The sequence below is a fragment of the Xyrauchen texanus genome, chromosome 5 (genome assembly GCF_025860055.1).
Source record: "Xyrauchen texanus isolate HMW12.3.18 chromosome 5, RBS_HiC_50CHRs, whole genome shotgun sequence".
Taxonomy (NCBI): domain Eukaryota; kingdom Metazoa; phylum Chordata; class Actinopteri; order Cypriniformes; family Catostomidae; genus Xyrauchen; species Xyrauchen texanus.
In genome coordinates this window covers 43468361-43487682 of record NC_068280.1, presented here as the reverse complement: position 1 = coordinate 43487682, position 19322 = coordinate 43468361, and the positions used below count along the sequence as shown (strand labels likewise).

The following is a 19322-nucleotide window of genomic DNA, read 5'->3' as shown; positions in this document are numbered from 1 at the left end:
CAGGAAGACAAGTGCATAACATCATTCCATTTTCAAAATTTTACTAAATCAAGTTCAACCATTCAACCCTGTTACTAAACTTATTTTAAGAACAATTATCAAGCAAATATTTTTATTTAATGAGAAATTTGAGTTGATCAATAACTACAAACCAACATTTGCTCCCAAACTAAACTGCTAGCCCCTACTGAGGATTAGGACTTACATATGGAATCAAATTTGCAACTCTTTTGCAAAACTGTTACCCTTTCTGGCATTTTTATTTTTAAAATTTGAGAAATAGAGTTTGATTTAGAATGTTTACGGCTTGAAAATACCAAAATCTCTTTGCACATTATTTTGACATGTCCCAAATTTTGGTAACAGGTTTGCAAAAATTGCAAACCTCATATAAAATGAATAAAAACTAATATTTATTTTGACCTCTTGAGGTTGTAAATCAACATTTTCTGAAGGTTGAGAACCTCCTTTCACTGACCATTTGTTGAGAAAATACTTATTTAGTACCCTATTCATGTAAAACACACTAATATAGTTTTTAAGATAATAATTGTTTTTACCTTCACTTTTTCTAAGGTTGCACCGAGTTGTTCTTTATGACCTGGTTCTACAGGAAGTGTAACTACAGATTCTGCACCATCCAGCCAGGACTGGAAGTCCCCCATGTCTTCATTTAGCTGGGCAAGAACAATCTTCGCCCCCGCAGACCTAAATCACACAGTACTCATATTTATGCATTCCTTCAAAAGAGGACAAATATATGGGTTTGCTGCTCAAATTTAACTATGCTAAGATATTCAAATGCAAAAGTCCTGCATTCATACTAACTGTCTCTTGATCTCAGTCAGCTGATTGGACACTTTGGCCCAGCGGGAGTTGATGGAGGCGAGATGCTGTTTAATATGGTCCCTATCTTCCTTACTGCAGAATGGAACCAGGTCTGTCCCGAGAGAATTCAGACCCTTCACAGAAGCTTCCTGTTTCTCCAAACCCTCCTGGAGCTCCTGTGAGAGGAGAATTTTGCAGTATACATCTCAACAGATTTCCAGCTGTTTAACTTTATTCTGTGAGTTCAATTTGTATGTGAGATGCAAAGTGTATAAAGTTATTTTATTTATGATTACCTTGAGGTGATCTCGGTTAATAATAGGGTCTTGTTCATACTTCACTATTGTCCTCTCCGCATCAGTCAGCCAGTCATCAAGCATTTTAAGCTCCTCACTGAATTTCCTACTTTTTTCAAAGCGTCTGGACAGTAGAGCAAGAAAAGAAACATTAGATAGAAACAATTTGTGTCACAGGGAATATAGAGAGAAGGTGATGAGGGGAAAAAATAATATTCAGATTTAAACAGCAAACACTATTCTGTGAACACTTTTATAGTATTCCTCTTCTTTCAAATAACTGAATTTGTTGCCAGTCAGCTTAATTAAAAAAAAAAAAAAAATTCCCAACTAGAAATGTTACAGCTTAATTGAACATGCTCATATCATATTTGTCTTTCTAAAATAGAAGCACTGTCAAAACATACTTTACAGTACATATAATAAGATGATAGTATACCTTGTAATATACACAAAAATATATAACAACTACCACTGTCTCCAACTACTGAATGACACACCTTACTTTGTTTTTAATGCATTAATGTGTGATAATCACAAATGTAATGTTACTCATTCTTACATCAGTCTGTCCTGGTAAAGCTTTTTGAGGTTTTCCCAGTTGGATCTGAGTAGTTGGACAAGTAGACTCTCCTCTGGATCAGTTGCACCCCTGCTCAGAGCTTCTGTCACTGGACTCTCCAATTTCTCCAGATTCACTTTAACTTCCTAAATCATACATAACATGAAAATTTATATATTTTTACTGCTAAGTCAAAACAATAAGCAGGGAATTTTAAGCAAGTTTGTGAGAATAGCTTGTACCATGCATTAAAAAAGTACATTCTGTACCATATTTGGACAAAAAAAAAAAAAAATGGATGGATTCAAAATTTAAAATATAGCCATTGGGTAAAATCAAAATGTAATACATAATCTAGGGGATGTTGGCTTTTAAATGAGACATGGTTTATGGAATCACCTTAAGGCACTTCTCTTGTTGGGGTACGTTGACGAATGCTGCAGACCGGCACTCAGGAGAGTTCAACATAGCCTCATTTTCAGCGATGCACTGTAGTAAAAACTGCAGTTCCTGTTCACACAATGTTGGGGAACAAATTTATTATATTTCAATTGATTTAACCAGATTTAATCTTAAAGGGATAGTTCACCCAAAAATGAAAATTCTCTCATCATTCCAGATGCGTATGACTTTATTCTGCTAAACACAAATAAAGATTTTTTGAAGAATATCTCAGCTCTGTTTGTTCATACAATGCAAGTGAATGGTGACCAGAATTTTGAAGCTCAAAAAAATAAATAAATACATCACATTAAGGCCACATAAGAGTAATCCATAAAACATCAGTAGTTTAATCCATGTCCTCAGAAGCAATATGCTAGGTGTGAATGAGAAACATATGAAAATTTCATATATTTTTAACTATAAATTCTCCACCTTGCCCAGTTGGTGACTATATGCACGAAAAATGAGAATAGCCAAAAAACTAAAGAAGAATGTGAAAGTGGAACTTTATCATAAGAGATTTAACCACTGGAGTCTTATGGATTACTTTTATGGTACCTTTATGATTTTGTGACCTTCAAAGTTCTGCCCACCATTCACTTGCATTGACTGGACCTACAGAGCTGAGATATTCTTTAAAAAGTTTTGTTTGTGTTCTGTAGAAAAAAGAAAGTAGTGAGTAAATCATGTGAATTTTCATTTTTGGGTGAACTATCCCTTTAATCTGGTAACAAAACAGGTTAAAACAACAGATTACTTTGCCATTAAAAACAGCAATCACTTCATAAACCCCCAAAAAAAAAAAAAAATAAAATAAAATAAAAAATCAATTTCTAACAGTTTTTGTACTTACACTTTTGTGGCGCACTTTAGTGAACTTAACATCCAGCTCCGCCCAGCGTTTATTGACTGGGAGGAGGCGGGGCTCCACTAGCTTTGCACCTCCGCCATCTGAAAGCACGCGACCCAGTCCGCGCAAATCCTCCAGCTTCGGACGCTGCAGTTCAATTTCAGAACCGACCATCTGATGGACAAATTAAACCAAATTCTTTTAATATACTGTCTTAAATACATTCTCCCAACTTTATTGATGGAGCTATATGGCATCATTTTCTATCACCAGAACTTGAGTTTGAAAAAGAGTAATTTGATGTTAACCAAAGATTTTGCTGTTCATTTTAAATATTTGAAAAGATTTTGTGTGAATTCACCTAAAAACAAAATTCAGGTTGTGAAATTCAAGATTTAATTATTCAAGTGGTGGAAATTCAGGTCTCAATATTCAGGTCGTTTTCCTTCACGAGAAGTGAGAAAGGTGTCTTGGGTTGTTCCTGGCAGGCTACTCAGCCCTACTGGCTCCATTTGGTTAGGAATAGGGTGGGGGTGGGTTCATGGCACCTGCAGCCTGTCTGGAACAAATCCAGGCACCTTTGTACAATGGGCGAAACTTCACAAAATTTATTTCCACACTTTCTGTGGCTAATTGACATATATACATTTTCAGGATGTGCACACTCAACACAACTGCACATCCTAGCAAAGTAATAAATTGTGTGGACCAGTGCATGTTTCGTCACACGTGTGTCCCGGGCATAATAATCACGGGAGCGGATTATGCATTGGGAATGTATAGTGCACTTAAGTTTTTCTTGCCAATAAAGCTTGATATGAATGGAAGCGGCACACTCGATTCTATTATTAAACAAAGTCCACTGGAAAACGTCAGAGGATTTTACTCTTTAATGCTTTTTAATAACAGCATCATGTTTTCTAACAGCGAGGAGCAATCTCACTGTAAGAATAACCCTAAGCTGTCAGCATGCACATTGATTTTATGACATATATGTACAGAATGTATCAAAGATTAAAACCTGCATAATTGTGTCTAATTAACTTTATCTGCAAAAAAGAACAAAAAACAGAACATTTGAACATGCTCATTATTATTTATTTTATTTTAAATAAATGATGACTAAACAATTTCTTGCGAGTTCTTTAAGCCAAAGTATAAATAAATATATATATATATATATATATATATATATATATATATATATATATATGATTTTTTTAATGTTTGTTGTAATGTATCATTTACCCTAATTTAATTGTGATTAATTACAGATAACTGCGATTTAGGGCTGTCAATGACAATTACAATTATCTGTAATTAATAACAATTAAATTAGGGTAAATTATACATTACAACAAACATTAATATATATATACACATACATACAGTATTTAGCCTACATTTTATCATGTAGCATGGTCATGCAGTGGTGTCACATAAAACAGGTCAATATGCTCATACATTACCATGAATAATTTTTATTTTTGATATGTACGAATTGAGTGTCTTATAAAGGAAATTAATATAATAATACCTGATTAATAACAGGCTAGCTACAGGAAATGACAAAAAATTATTTATAGGCCTCTGTATTATTATTTGTGTGTGTGTGTGTGATTGTAATACTTAAAATGTGAGGAACAAAAAGACTGACATTTAAGGTTAAATGACTCGCGTAATGATCTCTTTTCTATTTTGATCTTTCACGCATGCATTACATGCAAGACAAAAGAAACTATAACGGAATACTGCTGTCTGTTTTTAGGAAGGGGTACAATGCAAATGCACATATTACAGATGACTTCTGTAATGTGGATGAAGCACAGATTTGACTTATCATGAAGGTAACGTTGTCTGCTGGAAAATAAACATAATAAATATGACACTGATGAATCATCTGTAGTCTACAAATGTAATACATATGAGGATAGACTATCCAGAATTATTTTCCTCCACTTTTTCTCCTCAATTTGGAATACTCAATTCTCAATGCACACCAAGTCCTTGTTGTGGCGGAGGACTAATCCCGTATTCAACAACCTGAATATTGAGACCTAAATTTCATCACCTGAAATCCACAACTTGATTAATTGAACTTGAATTTCACAGCATGAATTTGTTTCAGGTGAATTCACACAAGATGTTTTCAAATATTTGAAATTAACAGCAAACATTTTCGATTACATCAAATTACACTTTTTTCAAGACCATGAATTTGGAGGCTTTTTCAAATTCAAGTTCTGGTGATATTAAAGTGACGGCAATTACCAATTACAATGTCTATTTGAGTGGCGCACGCAATAGGGCTGAACTTAACATCATTGGCTCAACCAATTGCATAAGCCTGGGGTGGGACTATTAGACACAGGGAGTGTTTGGGAAACCTTTAAACTTCCTAAAACAGAAGCAGGGGATTGAAAAAAAGCTAAAAATTAAGTCAGCTTATAGTGTGTTTAATTAAATCACAGTTTAAAAAAGGAAGCTGCAATAAAGTAAAACACATTTGTGAGCTTGAAAGTCAAATGACACCCCCTTGAGAACCAGATATTACTTCAATCACATCCCTGGTGGAAAGTTTGAATATATCGGGCTCTGCATAGCAAAGATTGAGAAAACCCTCGCTCTCACTTTCACTCTTGTTGCCTCAGGGGGATCTGGATGCTCTGCGATGGTCTTTTCAATTTTGTCCAGCCACTTCATCATATCATCTGTCTTCTTACAGAACTGGTACCACTGTGAGGCGAGCGCAAGAGCCTTCTTCTTTCTCAGGGCTCTCAGGTTCTAAGTGCAGGTATAATAGATTAAGAAGACTTTACATTATTATATCACCAAGCAAAATGTGATTTTGCCATGTATGACATGTTCCTCAATCAACATCCTTTGCTGTTCCTGGAATAACATTCATATAAACCAATCACAGTCCTGACCCTAGCTTTAATCCTAACCCTACTCTTTACTGTAACCTAATCCTGACCTCATCCTAATCCCAATTTTTACCTTGTCCCTGACCTAAATCATAATCCTGAGCAGGGCGTAACTAGGACGTGATAGTCCTAAAAGAATACGATACTTTATAGAATTTATCAGTGTTATGCACTTTGATATGAATATTAAAATATATATATTTTTTAAATGCATTTAAACATTTTATTAAGAAACAATATTTTAACATACAGGTATGTAATGTATGGGGCATTATAATATTAATAAAATATATTAAAGGGATAGTTCACCCATAAATGAACATTTTCTCATCATTTACTCACCCTCATGCCATCCCAGATATGTATTAATTTCTTCTGCTAAACACAAACAAAGATTTATAGAAGAATATCTCAGCTCTGCTGGTCCTAACAATGCAGGTGAATGGTGTCCAGAATTTGAAGCTCCACAAATCACATTAAGGCCATAGAAAACTAATCCATAACACTCCAGTGCTTAAATGCATATCTTCAGAAGTGATATTATGAGTGTGATCAATATTTATAGAATTTTGTTTTACCATAAATCTCCACTTTCACTTTCAAAATGTGAATGAAAGTGAAAGTGGAGATTTATAGTAAAAAAAGGACTTAAATATTGAACTGTTTCCCACCCACACCAATCATATCGCTTCTGAGGACCTTCAAAATTCTGGCCACCATTCACTTGAATTTTATGGACCTACAGAGCTGAGATATTCTTCTAAAAATCTTGATTTGTGTTCAGCAGAAGAAAGAAAATCGTACACATCTGGGGTGGCATGAGGGTGAGTAAATGAGAATGAGAGATTTTTGGGTGAACTATCCCTTTAATGTAAAATCTGGATGGACCATTTTTTATATTTTTGTTAATATAAGGATCAATCAACAACAAGACAAACCACAATTTACCCCACTAATGTGCATCTTAAAAACTTATGGTGAAGGAATAAATGGGATGACTGTCAAATAATGGAAGCATTGTTCTCATTATCAACACAGCATACATATTTGTTCCAGAAAAATAGACAAAAGTACAAGTTAAGAAATTGATTTTTGCAGTGTATAATCAACATGACATCGTATTGCATTATCATTGCTGCAAAATTACATGGTTTGTCTAGTCGTGTATTTGGTGCTGTTGTCCTTGGTTTGCACTTGTTATGATTCATGTAAATAGAATATTTCCCAATGTTAAGAGCGTGTAAATGCATTCTCAAGTACTTGTTCTTTTAATAAAAATGTGTAATTGTTACCTGTCAACTAAAATTACCTTTAGAGTGTCATATTTGTCATGAAGAAGGTTGTGTTTCTCTCTAACGGCCTCTCTTTTCTCCCCGCTTGGAGTTCTCTTGAGGAGATGTTCTCCTTTCAAGAACAGTTCATTCAGTGTGTCCTCATCTATGAACTGAAAAATGAACAAGGACACACAATAAAATTTAGATTAACAAAGAAACATGTAAAAATCGATCCATCTATCAAAACATTTGCAGCTGTTACATAGATCTAAGCATTGCTATGGTGTACTGTGCCAGCATTTGTTACACTTAAACCAGATTAATTTGAAACTCATTATGTTTCTGGCCATGGGATGTTTAAGATAAGGCTTAGAGAGCCTTTTCAGCCTTTCGTTGGCCGTTGCACTTAGAATGACTTGCATTAATTTTAGCCTGAGAAAGAGTTGAGAGTATTTTCTTACCACATCCTCACGGAAATCTTCCTCTTTTAGACTTTCACCTAATTTAATCTCCTCGTCCAGCACCTGAAGCCATATATTAGCCTGTCTGTGATACTCTTCTAACTCGTTAGTGGAGGCCTGCAAGAAAATATGGAGAATCATATACAAATCCAATCATATAACAATCCTCTTTTCTAAGTGAATAACATTACAAGACAACATAGTTTCTGATTAATTTAGCATCAACAGAACACAATTAACCCCAATAAACACAATTTATTTAAAATATGTGTTTACAAGGTTACCACTAAATATGTACATGAAGTATTACCGTCTTTTTTTAAATGCAGACCAAAACAATTCCATAGGATTTTTTGTAGTACCTTGGAGTTCCATGTAAATACCCCAGTATGTGAATGCAGTAATCAAAGTCCCATGGTATTACCAGTAGATACCATCACTGTACCATTTTACCACCACATTATTTTTCGTAAGGGTCATAACAGTGCAGTTTGTACTGTTAAGACGTCTAGTTAAACAGCAACATGATTGGGGAAATGACGCAAACCGGACTCAAACTCCACATGAGTGTCATTGCTTAATGTGTATGTGCTGTATGTATCTGACTATCTATCTTCTTATATATAAGAACAACAGTACCTGTCCTGTTAAAATCCTCTTGGCGATGATGTCAAATCGCTTTTTGAGCTGCTCTAGCTTGGGTTCCACCTGAGCTTTACAGTGTTCTCCTCGATTCTTTACCAGTTCCTCTGCCAGACCCTGAACAGCTTCAACCTTAACTTTCATCTCCTCCAGTTCCTTCCGCAAACCCTGCTCACAAAAAGAAGTACATCTTTTCAGATAAACATTGTGCTAATAAAGCGTTCATCTTAAATGTTTGATTTGTTTTGTAACTTACAATTTTAATAGTAAGTTATAACAGATCCAGTATTATTATTTAGCTTCATGATTTTTGTTCTCACTAATAAGATAATCTAGAGTTTTATTAGTTTCAAATTGCTTCAGATGAATTAGTCATCAAAACATTACCATCATAAAAGAGATGGATAACTGTTTATTTATTTTGATGGAAAATTCTGGCTGCATAAAACAGTCCCTGGTACTCAACAACAGATTGCAGTTGGTTGTCAAGTGCAACAGCTCATTTTGTGTGCCAGTAAAGACCTTAATAACATGCTCGACGCAGCCCTGGCTTCCCATATCATCCATCGTTTCTTCAGCACGATCAATCCAGGCGTTGATCTGACCAATGTTCTGCTCAAGTTTTTTCATTTGACTCTGGTAATCCTGCGAGACAGATTCAAAGCTATGTTTACATTTCATTCAGTGTTGAACACAAGGAAACATTTTTTATCTTAAGACAGATGGTTGAATACTTATATGCACAGGGTGTAAACACCTCACATTAATTGTTTCATTCTCCTGACGAAGCATTACAGAGTTTTTTATAGAGATATTTACAAAGTAAAACAGGGTAAAACTAGATTTGAATTGTGCTCAAGAATCAACAACACAAAGTCATTGAGCAGTGTCAAGGCAGCTTTAAATGATTAAATGTACAGTGGCCACAAAAAGGACACCTTTGCATACTTAAAAATGTATGAATGCCACTGCACTAGTGGCATCTGAAAACAAATTATGCCAGACCGTTTCTCATAACTTCTAAAAATATTGCATATAATGCATAGATACTCATGCACTTATAAGAATGGCTTAAGTGTCCATAAACCTTTTGGGGCTGCAGTATGCAGGGAAGTCAAGAAGACCAATCACAATTCGGTGTGCAAATAGAACTAACAAAGTCAAATCCCAATTTAGAATACAAATATTATAATGACGTCATCTCAGCCAGGTACATGAACATTATATCAATGTAAGTCAATAGGAATAGATATCACATCTGTAATTAGTCTGTACTTTAAGTAGTTCAGGACTAATTAATTAGAGATGTTTATTGGTAACATCCTATTCATCCTATTCCCAAGTTATTTGTGAATATGTGGCTGTAACCAGTTGTGCTTTGTGCATTCACTCTGCATTGTGTGTGCAGATAATAATGAGATCAGATGCCAGTATACAAACTTAAACTTGTCTTATTTATTGGTCGCTGTGTTCTGTGTGGAAATACCAAAGTATGGGTTTCAATTAATGGATTGTCCAATGAAATCATTCCCTCAATCTCAAGTTCAGGGTGGACTGACAACAAGCAAGTGAAACCAAAGCGGAAAGAGAATCTACAGCAATTGTTTCTGTACGTTATTTTCCAAATAAAATCCCACATAGAATTAACTAATTTTGAAATTAATATGAACATAAATTACAGTCTAAAAATTCAATAGAATATTTTAAAACACAGATCCTTTATTCTGAAATGAACTTTAAATTCAAATGCGTTTACAAAAAAATACAAATAATTGACAATTAATTTTAATATCCTCTACATAGCTAACGGTAAAAAACTGTAAATTATACACAGTCTATATGCAATTTGGAACAAAAGAAAAAGATGTTTGTAATATCTGAGATGGATGATCATTTTTTATTCCAATAAACTTCAGTTCTGCATACTCTGATGATGTCATTATAGGATTATCCTATCGCGTACGCATTTTTCCTCCATATCGTGTAGTCCTACTCTGCATGTTTAACTGGACTGTGCATTAGAAATGCATTGGCAAAGCACTCGTATCTGCGTATGCGTACTTGTGTAAATAATTTTTCTGGTCTGGTACTTATGGTTACAGCTTTAGAAAAATTCCTAACCAGAATGCTTGAAGAATATCAATGCAGTATTGCCTTGCAAGATAAAAATATATGAGATGAGATAAAATAGAGAAAACAGAAGGAAGAGCCTGAGATGAATGTGTTGAACGCTCTCATAACAATATCGCCGCCTACAGATATCAGTGTCTGGATTTTGAGGAACAATATGGAGATGTGAAATTGAAAGGAAATGAATTTAGCCTTGTAGTGCATATATTTAGCATGAGAAATATTTTGCTCGTAATAAAATGAATAGGCTCAGATGGTTGCTCACCAGCAGTAGTTTCAGCCACTGCTCGCTCCGTGATGTCACCGCGATCCAGTTGCAGTTGAGCAGACTGACCTTGTCGTCAATAAGGTTCTCCTGGCTCTGGAGTAAACCCTTCAGGGTCTCCGCCAGCTCCCTCACCAGCTTCAGCTGTGGCTTATGATGCTCTGTGTCTTCCTGTTTCGCCTGGGTGAAAAGGTCAAAGAGGGTTTTAAATTGGTTGTATTAGGGCTTTTCTTTTCTTTTAAAGAATAGAGTAACATGAATGTTTCAAAAGGTCTATCTAACATAGTATTGGATAGCCAGACTTCTTACTAATGAAATTATGTCTTCCCCACTTTGCAGCTAATACTGGTTGAAATGAAACCAGTATTAGTTGAGTGTTCATTTACCTTTGCCCATGCCAGCTCTGCCTCCAGGTCACTTGGCATCCCTTCCACTGAAGATCGTCGAGTCAGTTCCTCATCAGTCGCAGCCAGCCATTCTGTCAGGCTGTTTAACTCCTTCTTAAACTTCCTCAATAACTTTAAAATCTTCTCCAGTTCTTGTTTTCCTTCTGTCACCTACAGAGAGACAATAAAGGATTGAGCTCTGTCACTCATGCTAAGCCATCTATAACAAATTATGAAATTAAAAGTTAAGGGAAGACATCTGAGCAAATGTAATATCACCCTACCTCATGATACTAAGCCTTTCTGCCTCATATTGATATGATTTACAAAAAAATGAAAAATGGTGTCCTTTAGTATAATAAAGTTTGAGTCAAAAGCTTAGACAAATTGAATTGATTTTTTTTTCATTATCTTAAAAATGTCAAAATACTGTCAAACTTATTACATTTACAAACGTTTCTATCCAAACTTAATATACAGAGACAACATTAAAGGGAAAGTTCACCAAAAAACATCTCAGCTCTATAGGTCCATATAATGCAATTAAATGGTGACCAGAACTTTAAAGGTCTAAAAATGGCATAAAGGCAGCATATGAGTAATCCATAAGACTCCAGTGGTTTAATCCATGTTTTCTGAAACTATATGATTGTGTGGGTGAGAAACAGATTAATATTTATGTCATTTTTACTGTAAATCTACACTTTCACTTCTACATTCTGCTGTGGAAGTGACTTTCCCTTTTCACACCTACTGGTTGGGGCTGGTCAAAGGTGGAGATTTATAGTTAAAAAGGACTAAAAATGTATCTGTTTTCCCCTTTACCTAGTACTGAAGCCAGATTGAATCACTTTTTGCTGCATTTATGTCCTTTTTGGACCTTCAAAGTTCTGGTCACCAATCACTTACTTTGTAAGGACCAACAGAGATAATATATTCTTCCAAAAATATCTTTGTTTGTGTTCTGCAGAAGAAAGAAAGTCATGCACATCTGGGATGGCATGAGGGTGAGTAAATGATGATAGAATTGACATATCTGGGTGAACTAGTAAGCAATTTGTTTATTAATTTTCCTGCAAGTGTAAACGCTGTGGCTTTGTGGTACTATAAAAAAAAATTGCTCTGTTTGTTTGAGCATCCCGACGATCCCCACACAGCAACATTGACTCAACCAATGTAAGTCTAAGACAGGGCTATCTTATTTTCTGACCAATGGAAGAAGGGAAAGTGTAGGAAACCTGTAAATTATTTTTACAATAACATTTGGTAATGAAAGTGGTGCAGAGACAACACCATTCAGATTTAAAATGTTTTAATTAGTTTGAAATTAGTTTTAGACTAATATTAGGAGTGCCTATGTATGAATCTCTTTAAAAAAAATTCTTTAGTTTTCAAGTATAAGAGAGTGCAACGCTTTGAAGAATCTAATATGTTATATATATATATATATATATATATATATATATATATATATATATATATATATATATATACAGATGAATGTATGTATTTGGTCACTACATAATTTCCATACATTCCATTTGCATTTTATAATTTTAATGACTTAATTATCACTCTAAAATGGGGAAAATTATAATAATAAAGAATGAGTAGGTGTGTCCAAACCTATGCTTGGTAGTGTGGTATTCAGCCTTACCTGTGAACCCAAGTCGTTATACACAAATTTAAGAGCCGTCAGTCTGTCGTCCAGTTCCTTGGGTTGATCTGTCTGCTGCCTCTGCACAATCTGTCTTCCTGTCTTTATCACTGTCTCCACTTCCGATTTCACTTCACTCAGGTTCTTATAAAACTTCTGCACAGGAGAAACATATTGAAGAGAGTGCATTAAAATAATCATCAATGTGCTATTACTTCCTGATAAGTACTATACTAAAACTTGTGCTTAAACAATTGTAAAGAATTTTAACTCTTAAAATAGTTTTTGAATACACATATATTATACACATAACACATATCATTATTTATAATACATCACATTATAATAACATTATAAATGGTGGAAATGTTTAATTTAACAAAGCAGAGTAAAATTAGAACTTTAATAAAACTGTATTCAAACTTAAACTTTAATAACTTTAATAACACGTTTCAAATGAATAAAAATCTGTTAATCTGCATGGCAAAAATTACTGCATTAACAATTAAAGTATTCAGAAAATAAAATAAATAAGAATAAAAGCTACTAAAACACCACAGTCAACATTACCCACCATGCACTGCTCCAGCTGCGACTGCACCACCTCCTGCTCCACGCTCCGAACACTCAACACTCCCAACTTGCCTTTCACCTCCTCTAACACACGCTCACATTCCCTCAACCTCTGATCAAAGTTGGCTGGCTTTTGGAAAAGCCGGAACTTGGTTTTCACTTGAAATAATTTATCCTTAACAGGCAAGAAAATACCATTAGTTAACAGGTATTTAATGCTACAATTTACAATTTCATCTCAGAATTATTATAATGCCATTCTTTGGTGAAATAAACAATTTGATATTTTATATACAGTATGTTAGGTATATCTGTATATATGCGTCTGTAAACACACACAATTCATATGAAAAGTTAAGTTTATTTTAACACATAATGGCTTTGATAATGGCTAACAATGTGCCAGACAAAAAATCAGTTTGAAGTTATTTGATCTGTGGCTCTTACATATGTTGCGTCAATCTCTCCGATCACTTTTTCTGATGCATCAGCCTCAATGGCCTTTTTCTTCATGTCATCCAGAGTTGTCTCATGACCGTCCAACTCAGTTTGGATTTTCTATTAAAGAAAGACAATAATCAGGTAAATATGATTAATATGATTAAACAGATAAATAGTGTTTTTCTTAAAAATAATGAAAAGTTATTAAGTTAAAAAGTTAATTAAAAATTATATTTTTAAATACTAATATAAAATACTAATATAAAAATATAATTTAATAAATAAATAAAAAGTCATTCATAAAAAAAATTGGTTTACATGATAAAGCGATATGCCGCTTGAGCCAGTGCATTACAGTGATTTTACCACGTACTTAACCGGGGTCTTAACCATGTCATGCCTTACGGAACCCCTTAACCAGGGCCATAATCACAATATTTAGATTAGTAGTCAATCAATATGGGTATTTTTGATGACTTTTACCTTTGGTTGGTATATCTCCACCATTAATCATAGTAAAATCATTGTAACACAGTGAGTGGCTTATTGCTTTTATAACACGGCAATAATATAAAGGACACTATTGTTCAGTAAATAATTAGTCATAAAAGTCATTTAACAAACAATTCTTCCACCAAATAATGTAGTTAATTAATTTATTAAACTTTAGGTGGTTTATGGTTGCCAAGAAACTTGACTATGGCGCATGGCCAGTGTTGGGTAAATTATTTAAAAATAGTAAGCCACTACAAATAATTAATTATTTATATAAAATTGTAATCATATTACTTTACTAATTACTTACTTGGAAAAAGTAATCACATTACTAATTATTTTACTTTTAATTTGCTTTCTAAAACAATTTTCCGCTCAACAAATTCAAAATAATATCTATACTTCTGCCCTGTTCACTGCTACACAAAAGTAATACACTCAGCACCTCACATTTCTCCTTCACAATGACTTGTTACAGGGGCCATAATTCATGTATTCCTCATATATAACATATCAGAAAAAAGCAGAACCCCCCTTATGAAAATCGAGAGTTCATGGCATATTTGCCACAAACTTGGACCATTAATAATTTTTACATCTAAATGAGCTTTGTGGAAAACTGATGGCAAATTGTCCATTGTTGCCAAAGGTTTGCCAGAGGTTCACCACTACCGGTGAAGAGCCGCAAACATTTGTGGCGAATCAAAAGCTCATTTGGATGTAAAAATAAAGAGAGGCAAATTTGCTGCAAATTATTTGTAAGGGCCTACCATATACTTAAAAGTAATTATATTAATTGAAAGCTACTGTAATCTGATTAAAATAATTTAAAATGTATTGCATTACAGTACTGTTTTAACCAAATATTAATTAGATTACAGTAGCTCATTTATTTGTAATTGTATTACACCCAACACTGCACATTTCTACAGAAATGAATAGATGTATGGTTGCAGGTGTGCTAATATAGATTATATTGCAGCTTCATAGCTTATATAATCAAATTTTAGAGCTGGAACTATTTGGAGCTTTTATCATTTTCCCTTTAAACTGTTCTTTTTTTAAATCACAAATCTATTATTCAAAAAAGATAATAACTTTAATATTTGTTTGTCCAAACACATGTGAGACAATATGAATACCTGGGCCTCCTGTGGTATCTGAGCAGCGTCTATGCCATCTGCTATGTAAGCAGTCAAATGCCGGTCAGTGGTGTTCAGAGAGTCCAAAATGAGACGGAGAGTTTTGTCGTTCTCATGGGCCCACTGCAAACTCTTCTCCAGCTGCTGTCGCCGTTTCAGAGCCTGTTATTGAGATCAAAAAGAGGAAAAGGAAGGCTTCAGCTGTAGCATAATAATTTTGGTGGAAAACACTATTGAATATCCTGCTCTTACCCTTTGCATTAGCTCATCCCAGCGTGTATTGTAGTCCTCCACCTTTTTGTGTATGAGCTCATCGAGTACTCTACCATCCATAAGGGTCTGGGCTAATTCACGGATCTGGTTGCGGTTATACTCCGGATGCTCCCTTATCATGGTCTCTAAGGACTGGAAGGAATGGGAAGCATTACGAATGAAGATTGTTGACCAGTTTCAATAACAGTTTGATAGCTCTGTTATAGATGTATTGTAGTTTTACGCATGAAACCTGAAAAAAAAAAGTTTTCATGGTGATGATGCAATATTTAATTTTGTCTTAAAAATTTAAAATGTCTACTTTATCTTAACAGTATTAGCCCTCTGGAAAGAAAAACCACAAGTGAAATCTCATTAATATCTCAGTTGATTTTCTAGACAGTGCTGAGACTCAATAACTGGTGGAGACTAGTGCTTAGGTCACATGAGTCTTCTTAAGAGTTTCATTAGAAATCACAAAACAATTTACAAAAAAGATACCAAAGTCTGCAATCAAAAGTCAGAGATTTCAATATGAACTCAAACATTTCTCATAAAAACTTCCACGACCAAATTTTCTGGACTATGCTATCCACATTAAATGTATAGCTCTATATGTTATATGTCCTCAAATGTCTGTTTGGTTTCTATTTTGAGAAACAAATACTTCCATCCAATACTTTAATTCTCAATTCTTTGAATCATATAGCCTACACAATCCTTTCCGTTTGCCAAATGATCTTCTTGAGACATCTATGCACTCACATTCAAAGCTTCTTTTAGTTCCTCTACACCTCCTTGAATGGTTTCGGTTTCATCAAGTTTCTTCTCCAGTAGATCCATCCAGGCGTTCTCCAACTCCAAATAAGACAGCAGCTCACACCAGCACGCCCACACCTCCTACAACAGGTAACAGAGATGGAGCGATGCATCTGGTTAATCATATATCACAAACATGAAGTACATTAACATCTCACATGGACTCAGGAGGACTCGTAGAGAAAGTTTCTCTAACAACCAAAGAGGCTTGATCAAAGGTACACTAAAAATACCACTTTAGAAATATTGATGAAGCTAATCTAAAAATAAAGCAGCATGCCAAGCAACATATCAGTGTTACTTTTCACAGTTTTTTGTTTTAGTCATAATTTTATTAAAACGGTAACCGACTAAACTTTAACCAAATGTTGGGTTGGGTGCGTGTGTTTACGTTTCGGTAGGGATAGGACAGGGTTAGCGCCATTACAATACAATTCAACCCTTTGCTTCACCTGTGCTTGTGTTGAGGGGCATAGGAATAATTAGCTCCCCCTTAGATCCGTTCCTGTTGTACGACCCCTTGGCCTCATGCAAGGACTTGTTATTTTGGATATGCTATAAGCAATGCCTAATTTCAATTCATTTAAACCCTTTGAATACTGTTCACTTCTAGTGTTAAACTTTTGATGCATGGAGTCACGTGACTAAACATCACATCCATGAACTGAAATATTTTTATGGAGTATGGAATAAGGTGCATTTCAAACTGTTCTGAGACCAGTACAGACAGACAGCACACTGGAGGTTAAGTCATTCACTAAATAGGGAGCAAGGGTACATCCTATAGCTTTTCTATGCAGCTAAGTGCATTCACTCCTAAAATTCGACCAAAAGTTCAGTTTCAGGCTGCAGATGATGTTTGGATCACTCAACAAGTTTGACAGACGTGGAGCAATGATAATCAGAACATAGATTCAGAAATTATATTTAAAAAAATTTATATTAACATGATTGGCAGTGATTTGATGATGCTGGCCATTAATCAGAATTATGCATTCATCTTTCTAGAAAATCAGCTGTAATGTCTATAACGTCTCAAAAACATGAATAACCAACACTCCTGGACACATAATAAACTATTTGATGAAAAAAATATGACTTTCTATAACTAAAATTTCACAACTTAGACCCACTGTCCACATATGAGGACATACATATTTAGGAAAACTATTTTATTATATATATATATATATATATATATATATATATTTTTTAGCTTGTTTATAAAGGTACTACTAGTTACAAATCAAAAAAAGAAATGGAAAATGTGCACATACAAGTCACGTGGGGTCTAATAAAGTTAAGGAAACAGATAGATCTGACTAGCGCATAACTCTGTTCAAGTTCACCAGTTCATTTGCTTTATTGTCTGTGTACATGTAAGTTGCAATATTATGTTTATGTTGTAGATATTGCTATTTAATCTCACTTCTCTTCATATTTTCTTCAAAAGTATATTTTAATTAACACCATTTAATTATCTTCATTATGCATCTTTTTTGTCTTGTCTTTGCTGTCGTTGACAAAATCCAAAAACTCTTCATCAACGAACATTTTCGTCAGTAATTTCATTTACGAGATTAACACCGCTTAATAGAAACGGAAACATTTACAACACCAAATTTTACTACACTGAAGGATTTGGTATTTCAGCTGACAGAAGTGACGCTTCAAACACACGCCATGTGTTGTCGTTAGCTTTAGCGCGTTAGCCAACTTTAGTCCAACAATTATATCTCAAATAACTTGCATATTCAAACAGCGTCAGGTGATTACATTTGTATGGTGCTGTCTTCAGAGACGTTTTGCTAGTTGACACATTCACTATTAATTACAATTGCATTGTGGCCAGGTAACCCCGCCACTTTCGCCACATAACGCAAGTAGTGATGCTGAAAGCATGAAGTGCCACATGTTATTTCGATTGAAGTAGTACAACTCTGTGGGTTCTCATAGTACTCCTCTTTTCGTTGCATTTTCAGTGTGAACATACTTCTTACACTTACGCTGCAGAAGTATGCAATTTCGGATGCATCTATTAAGTAAGTAGTGTCACAACTCTTCGTTAGTTACTCCACAACACTGCGCTAAGGGACAGAACCTTGTTCCTGTAGCTCAACTGGTAGATTATGGTGCTAGCAACACCAAGGTCAGGGGTTTGATTCCCATGGCGCACACAAACTGATGACCGATTAGAATGCACTCAACTAAATTGCTTTAGATTAAAGATGTGTCTGCCAAACTCCATGAAACCGATCATCAGGCTCACCTCTAAAGTCTTGCATTTTCCATCAAGCCGACTGCACAGTCGTTGGTAGTTTGAAGTCAAAACATCCAGTTCTGCCTTCAGGGCATCATGGGCCACGGGAGGAGCTTTTGAAATGAAATTGGTGACTTTATCTGTCAGCAGCTTCACCTTTGTTTCCTTTTGATGGACCTCCTCTTGAGCTCTCTGAATGGGAAAGAGAGAGGAAGAGATTAAGAGAGCATTCAGCAGAGGTTTCCAATAAGGTTGGCAAACATCAACTTTCTCCTAAGCATCTGTTTGCAAAGTTAAGCCAAGCCTGGCATTAGCACAGAGAGAATAAGAAAGGAAGATCCCTGCTGCTAAAACTGAATGGTTTATATTGAACTTGTGAAATTAACTGAGAATTTGCCTGAGATTATTTCATCTCTTGTCTAAGTGACAGTCAGTAATTACCTGGGGAGAATCTCAGACATTTTGTTCTCAGCACCTTTTCTATAAACTTTAGATTCTTGTCACTTTCCATTCATCAGGTACAATTTGGTGTCCCATTACATTTTTAAAGCAATAAAGGCAGAAATCCAAGAGCCTTAATTTTGACATAATATAGTTTTATTTTTTATTTTGATGTAA

General features: G+C 34.8%; 1 protein-coding gene across 5 annotated transcripts in view; it reads right to left on the bottom strand.

Annotated features, from left to right (window-relative positions):
- The window catches only part of dmd (dystrophin), a 148658-nt gene that overhangs the window by 78008 nt on the left and 51328 nt on the right, over positions 1-19322 (bottom strand). For all 5 annotated transcript variants that reach the window (XM_052126402.1, XM_052126398.1, XM_052126400.1 and 2 more), the window contains exons 27-46: positions 18714-18896; positions 16391-16525; positions 15626-15778; positions 15374-15535; positions 13743-13853; positions 13297-13470; positions 12723-12878; positions 11066-11236; positions 10680-10859; positions 8807-8929; positions 8282-8452; positions 7643-7759; positions 7217-7351; positions 5612-5764; positions 2984-3154; positions 2086-2196; positions 1687-1832; positions 1125-1248; positions 829-1004; positions 561-708 (exon numbers count right to left, since the gene is read on the bottom strand). In XM_052126402.1, the coding sequence (XP_051982362.1) occupies positions 561-708; positions 829-1004; positions 1125-1248; positions 1687-1832; positions 2086-2196; positions 2984-3154; positions 5612-5764; positions 7217-7351; positions 7643-7759; positions 8282-8452; positions 8807-8929; positions 10680-10859; positions 11066-11236; positions 12723-12878; positions 13297-13470; positions 13743-13853; positions 15374-15535; positions 15626-15778; positions 16391-16525; positions 18714-18896 (3000 nt within the window). The remainder of the gene's footprint in view (positions 1-560; positions 709-828; positions 1005-1124; positions 1249-1686; positions 1833-2085; positions 2197-2983; positions 3155-5611; positions 5765-7216; positions 7352-7642; positions 7760-8281; positions 8453-8806; positions 8930-10679; positions 10860-11065; positions 11237-12722; positions 12879-13296; positions 13471-13742; positions 13854-15373; positions 15536-15625; positions 15779-16390; positions 16526-18713; positions 18897-19322) is intronic.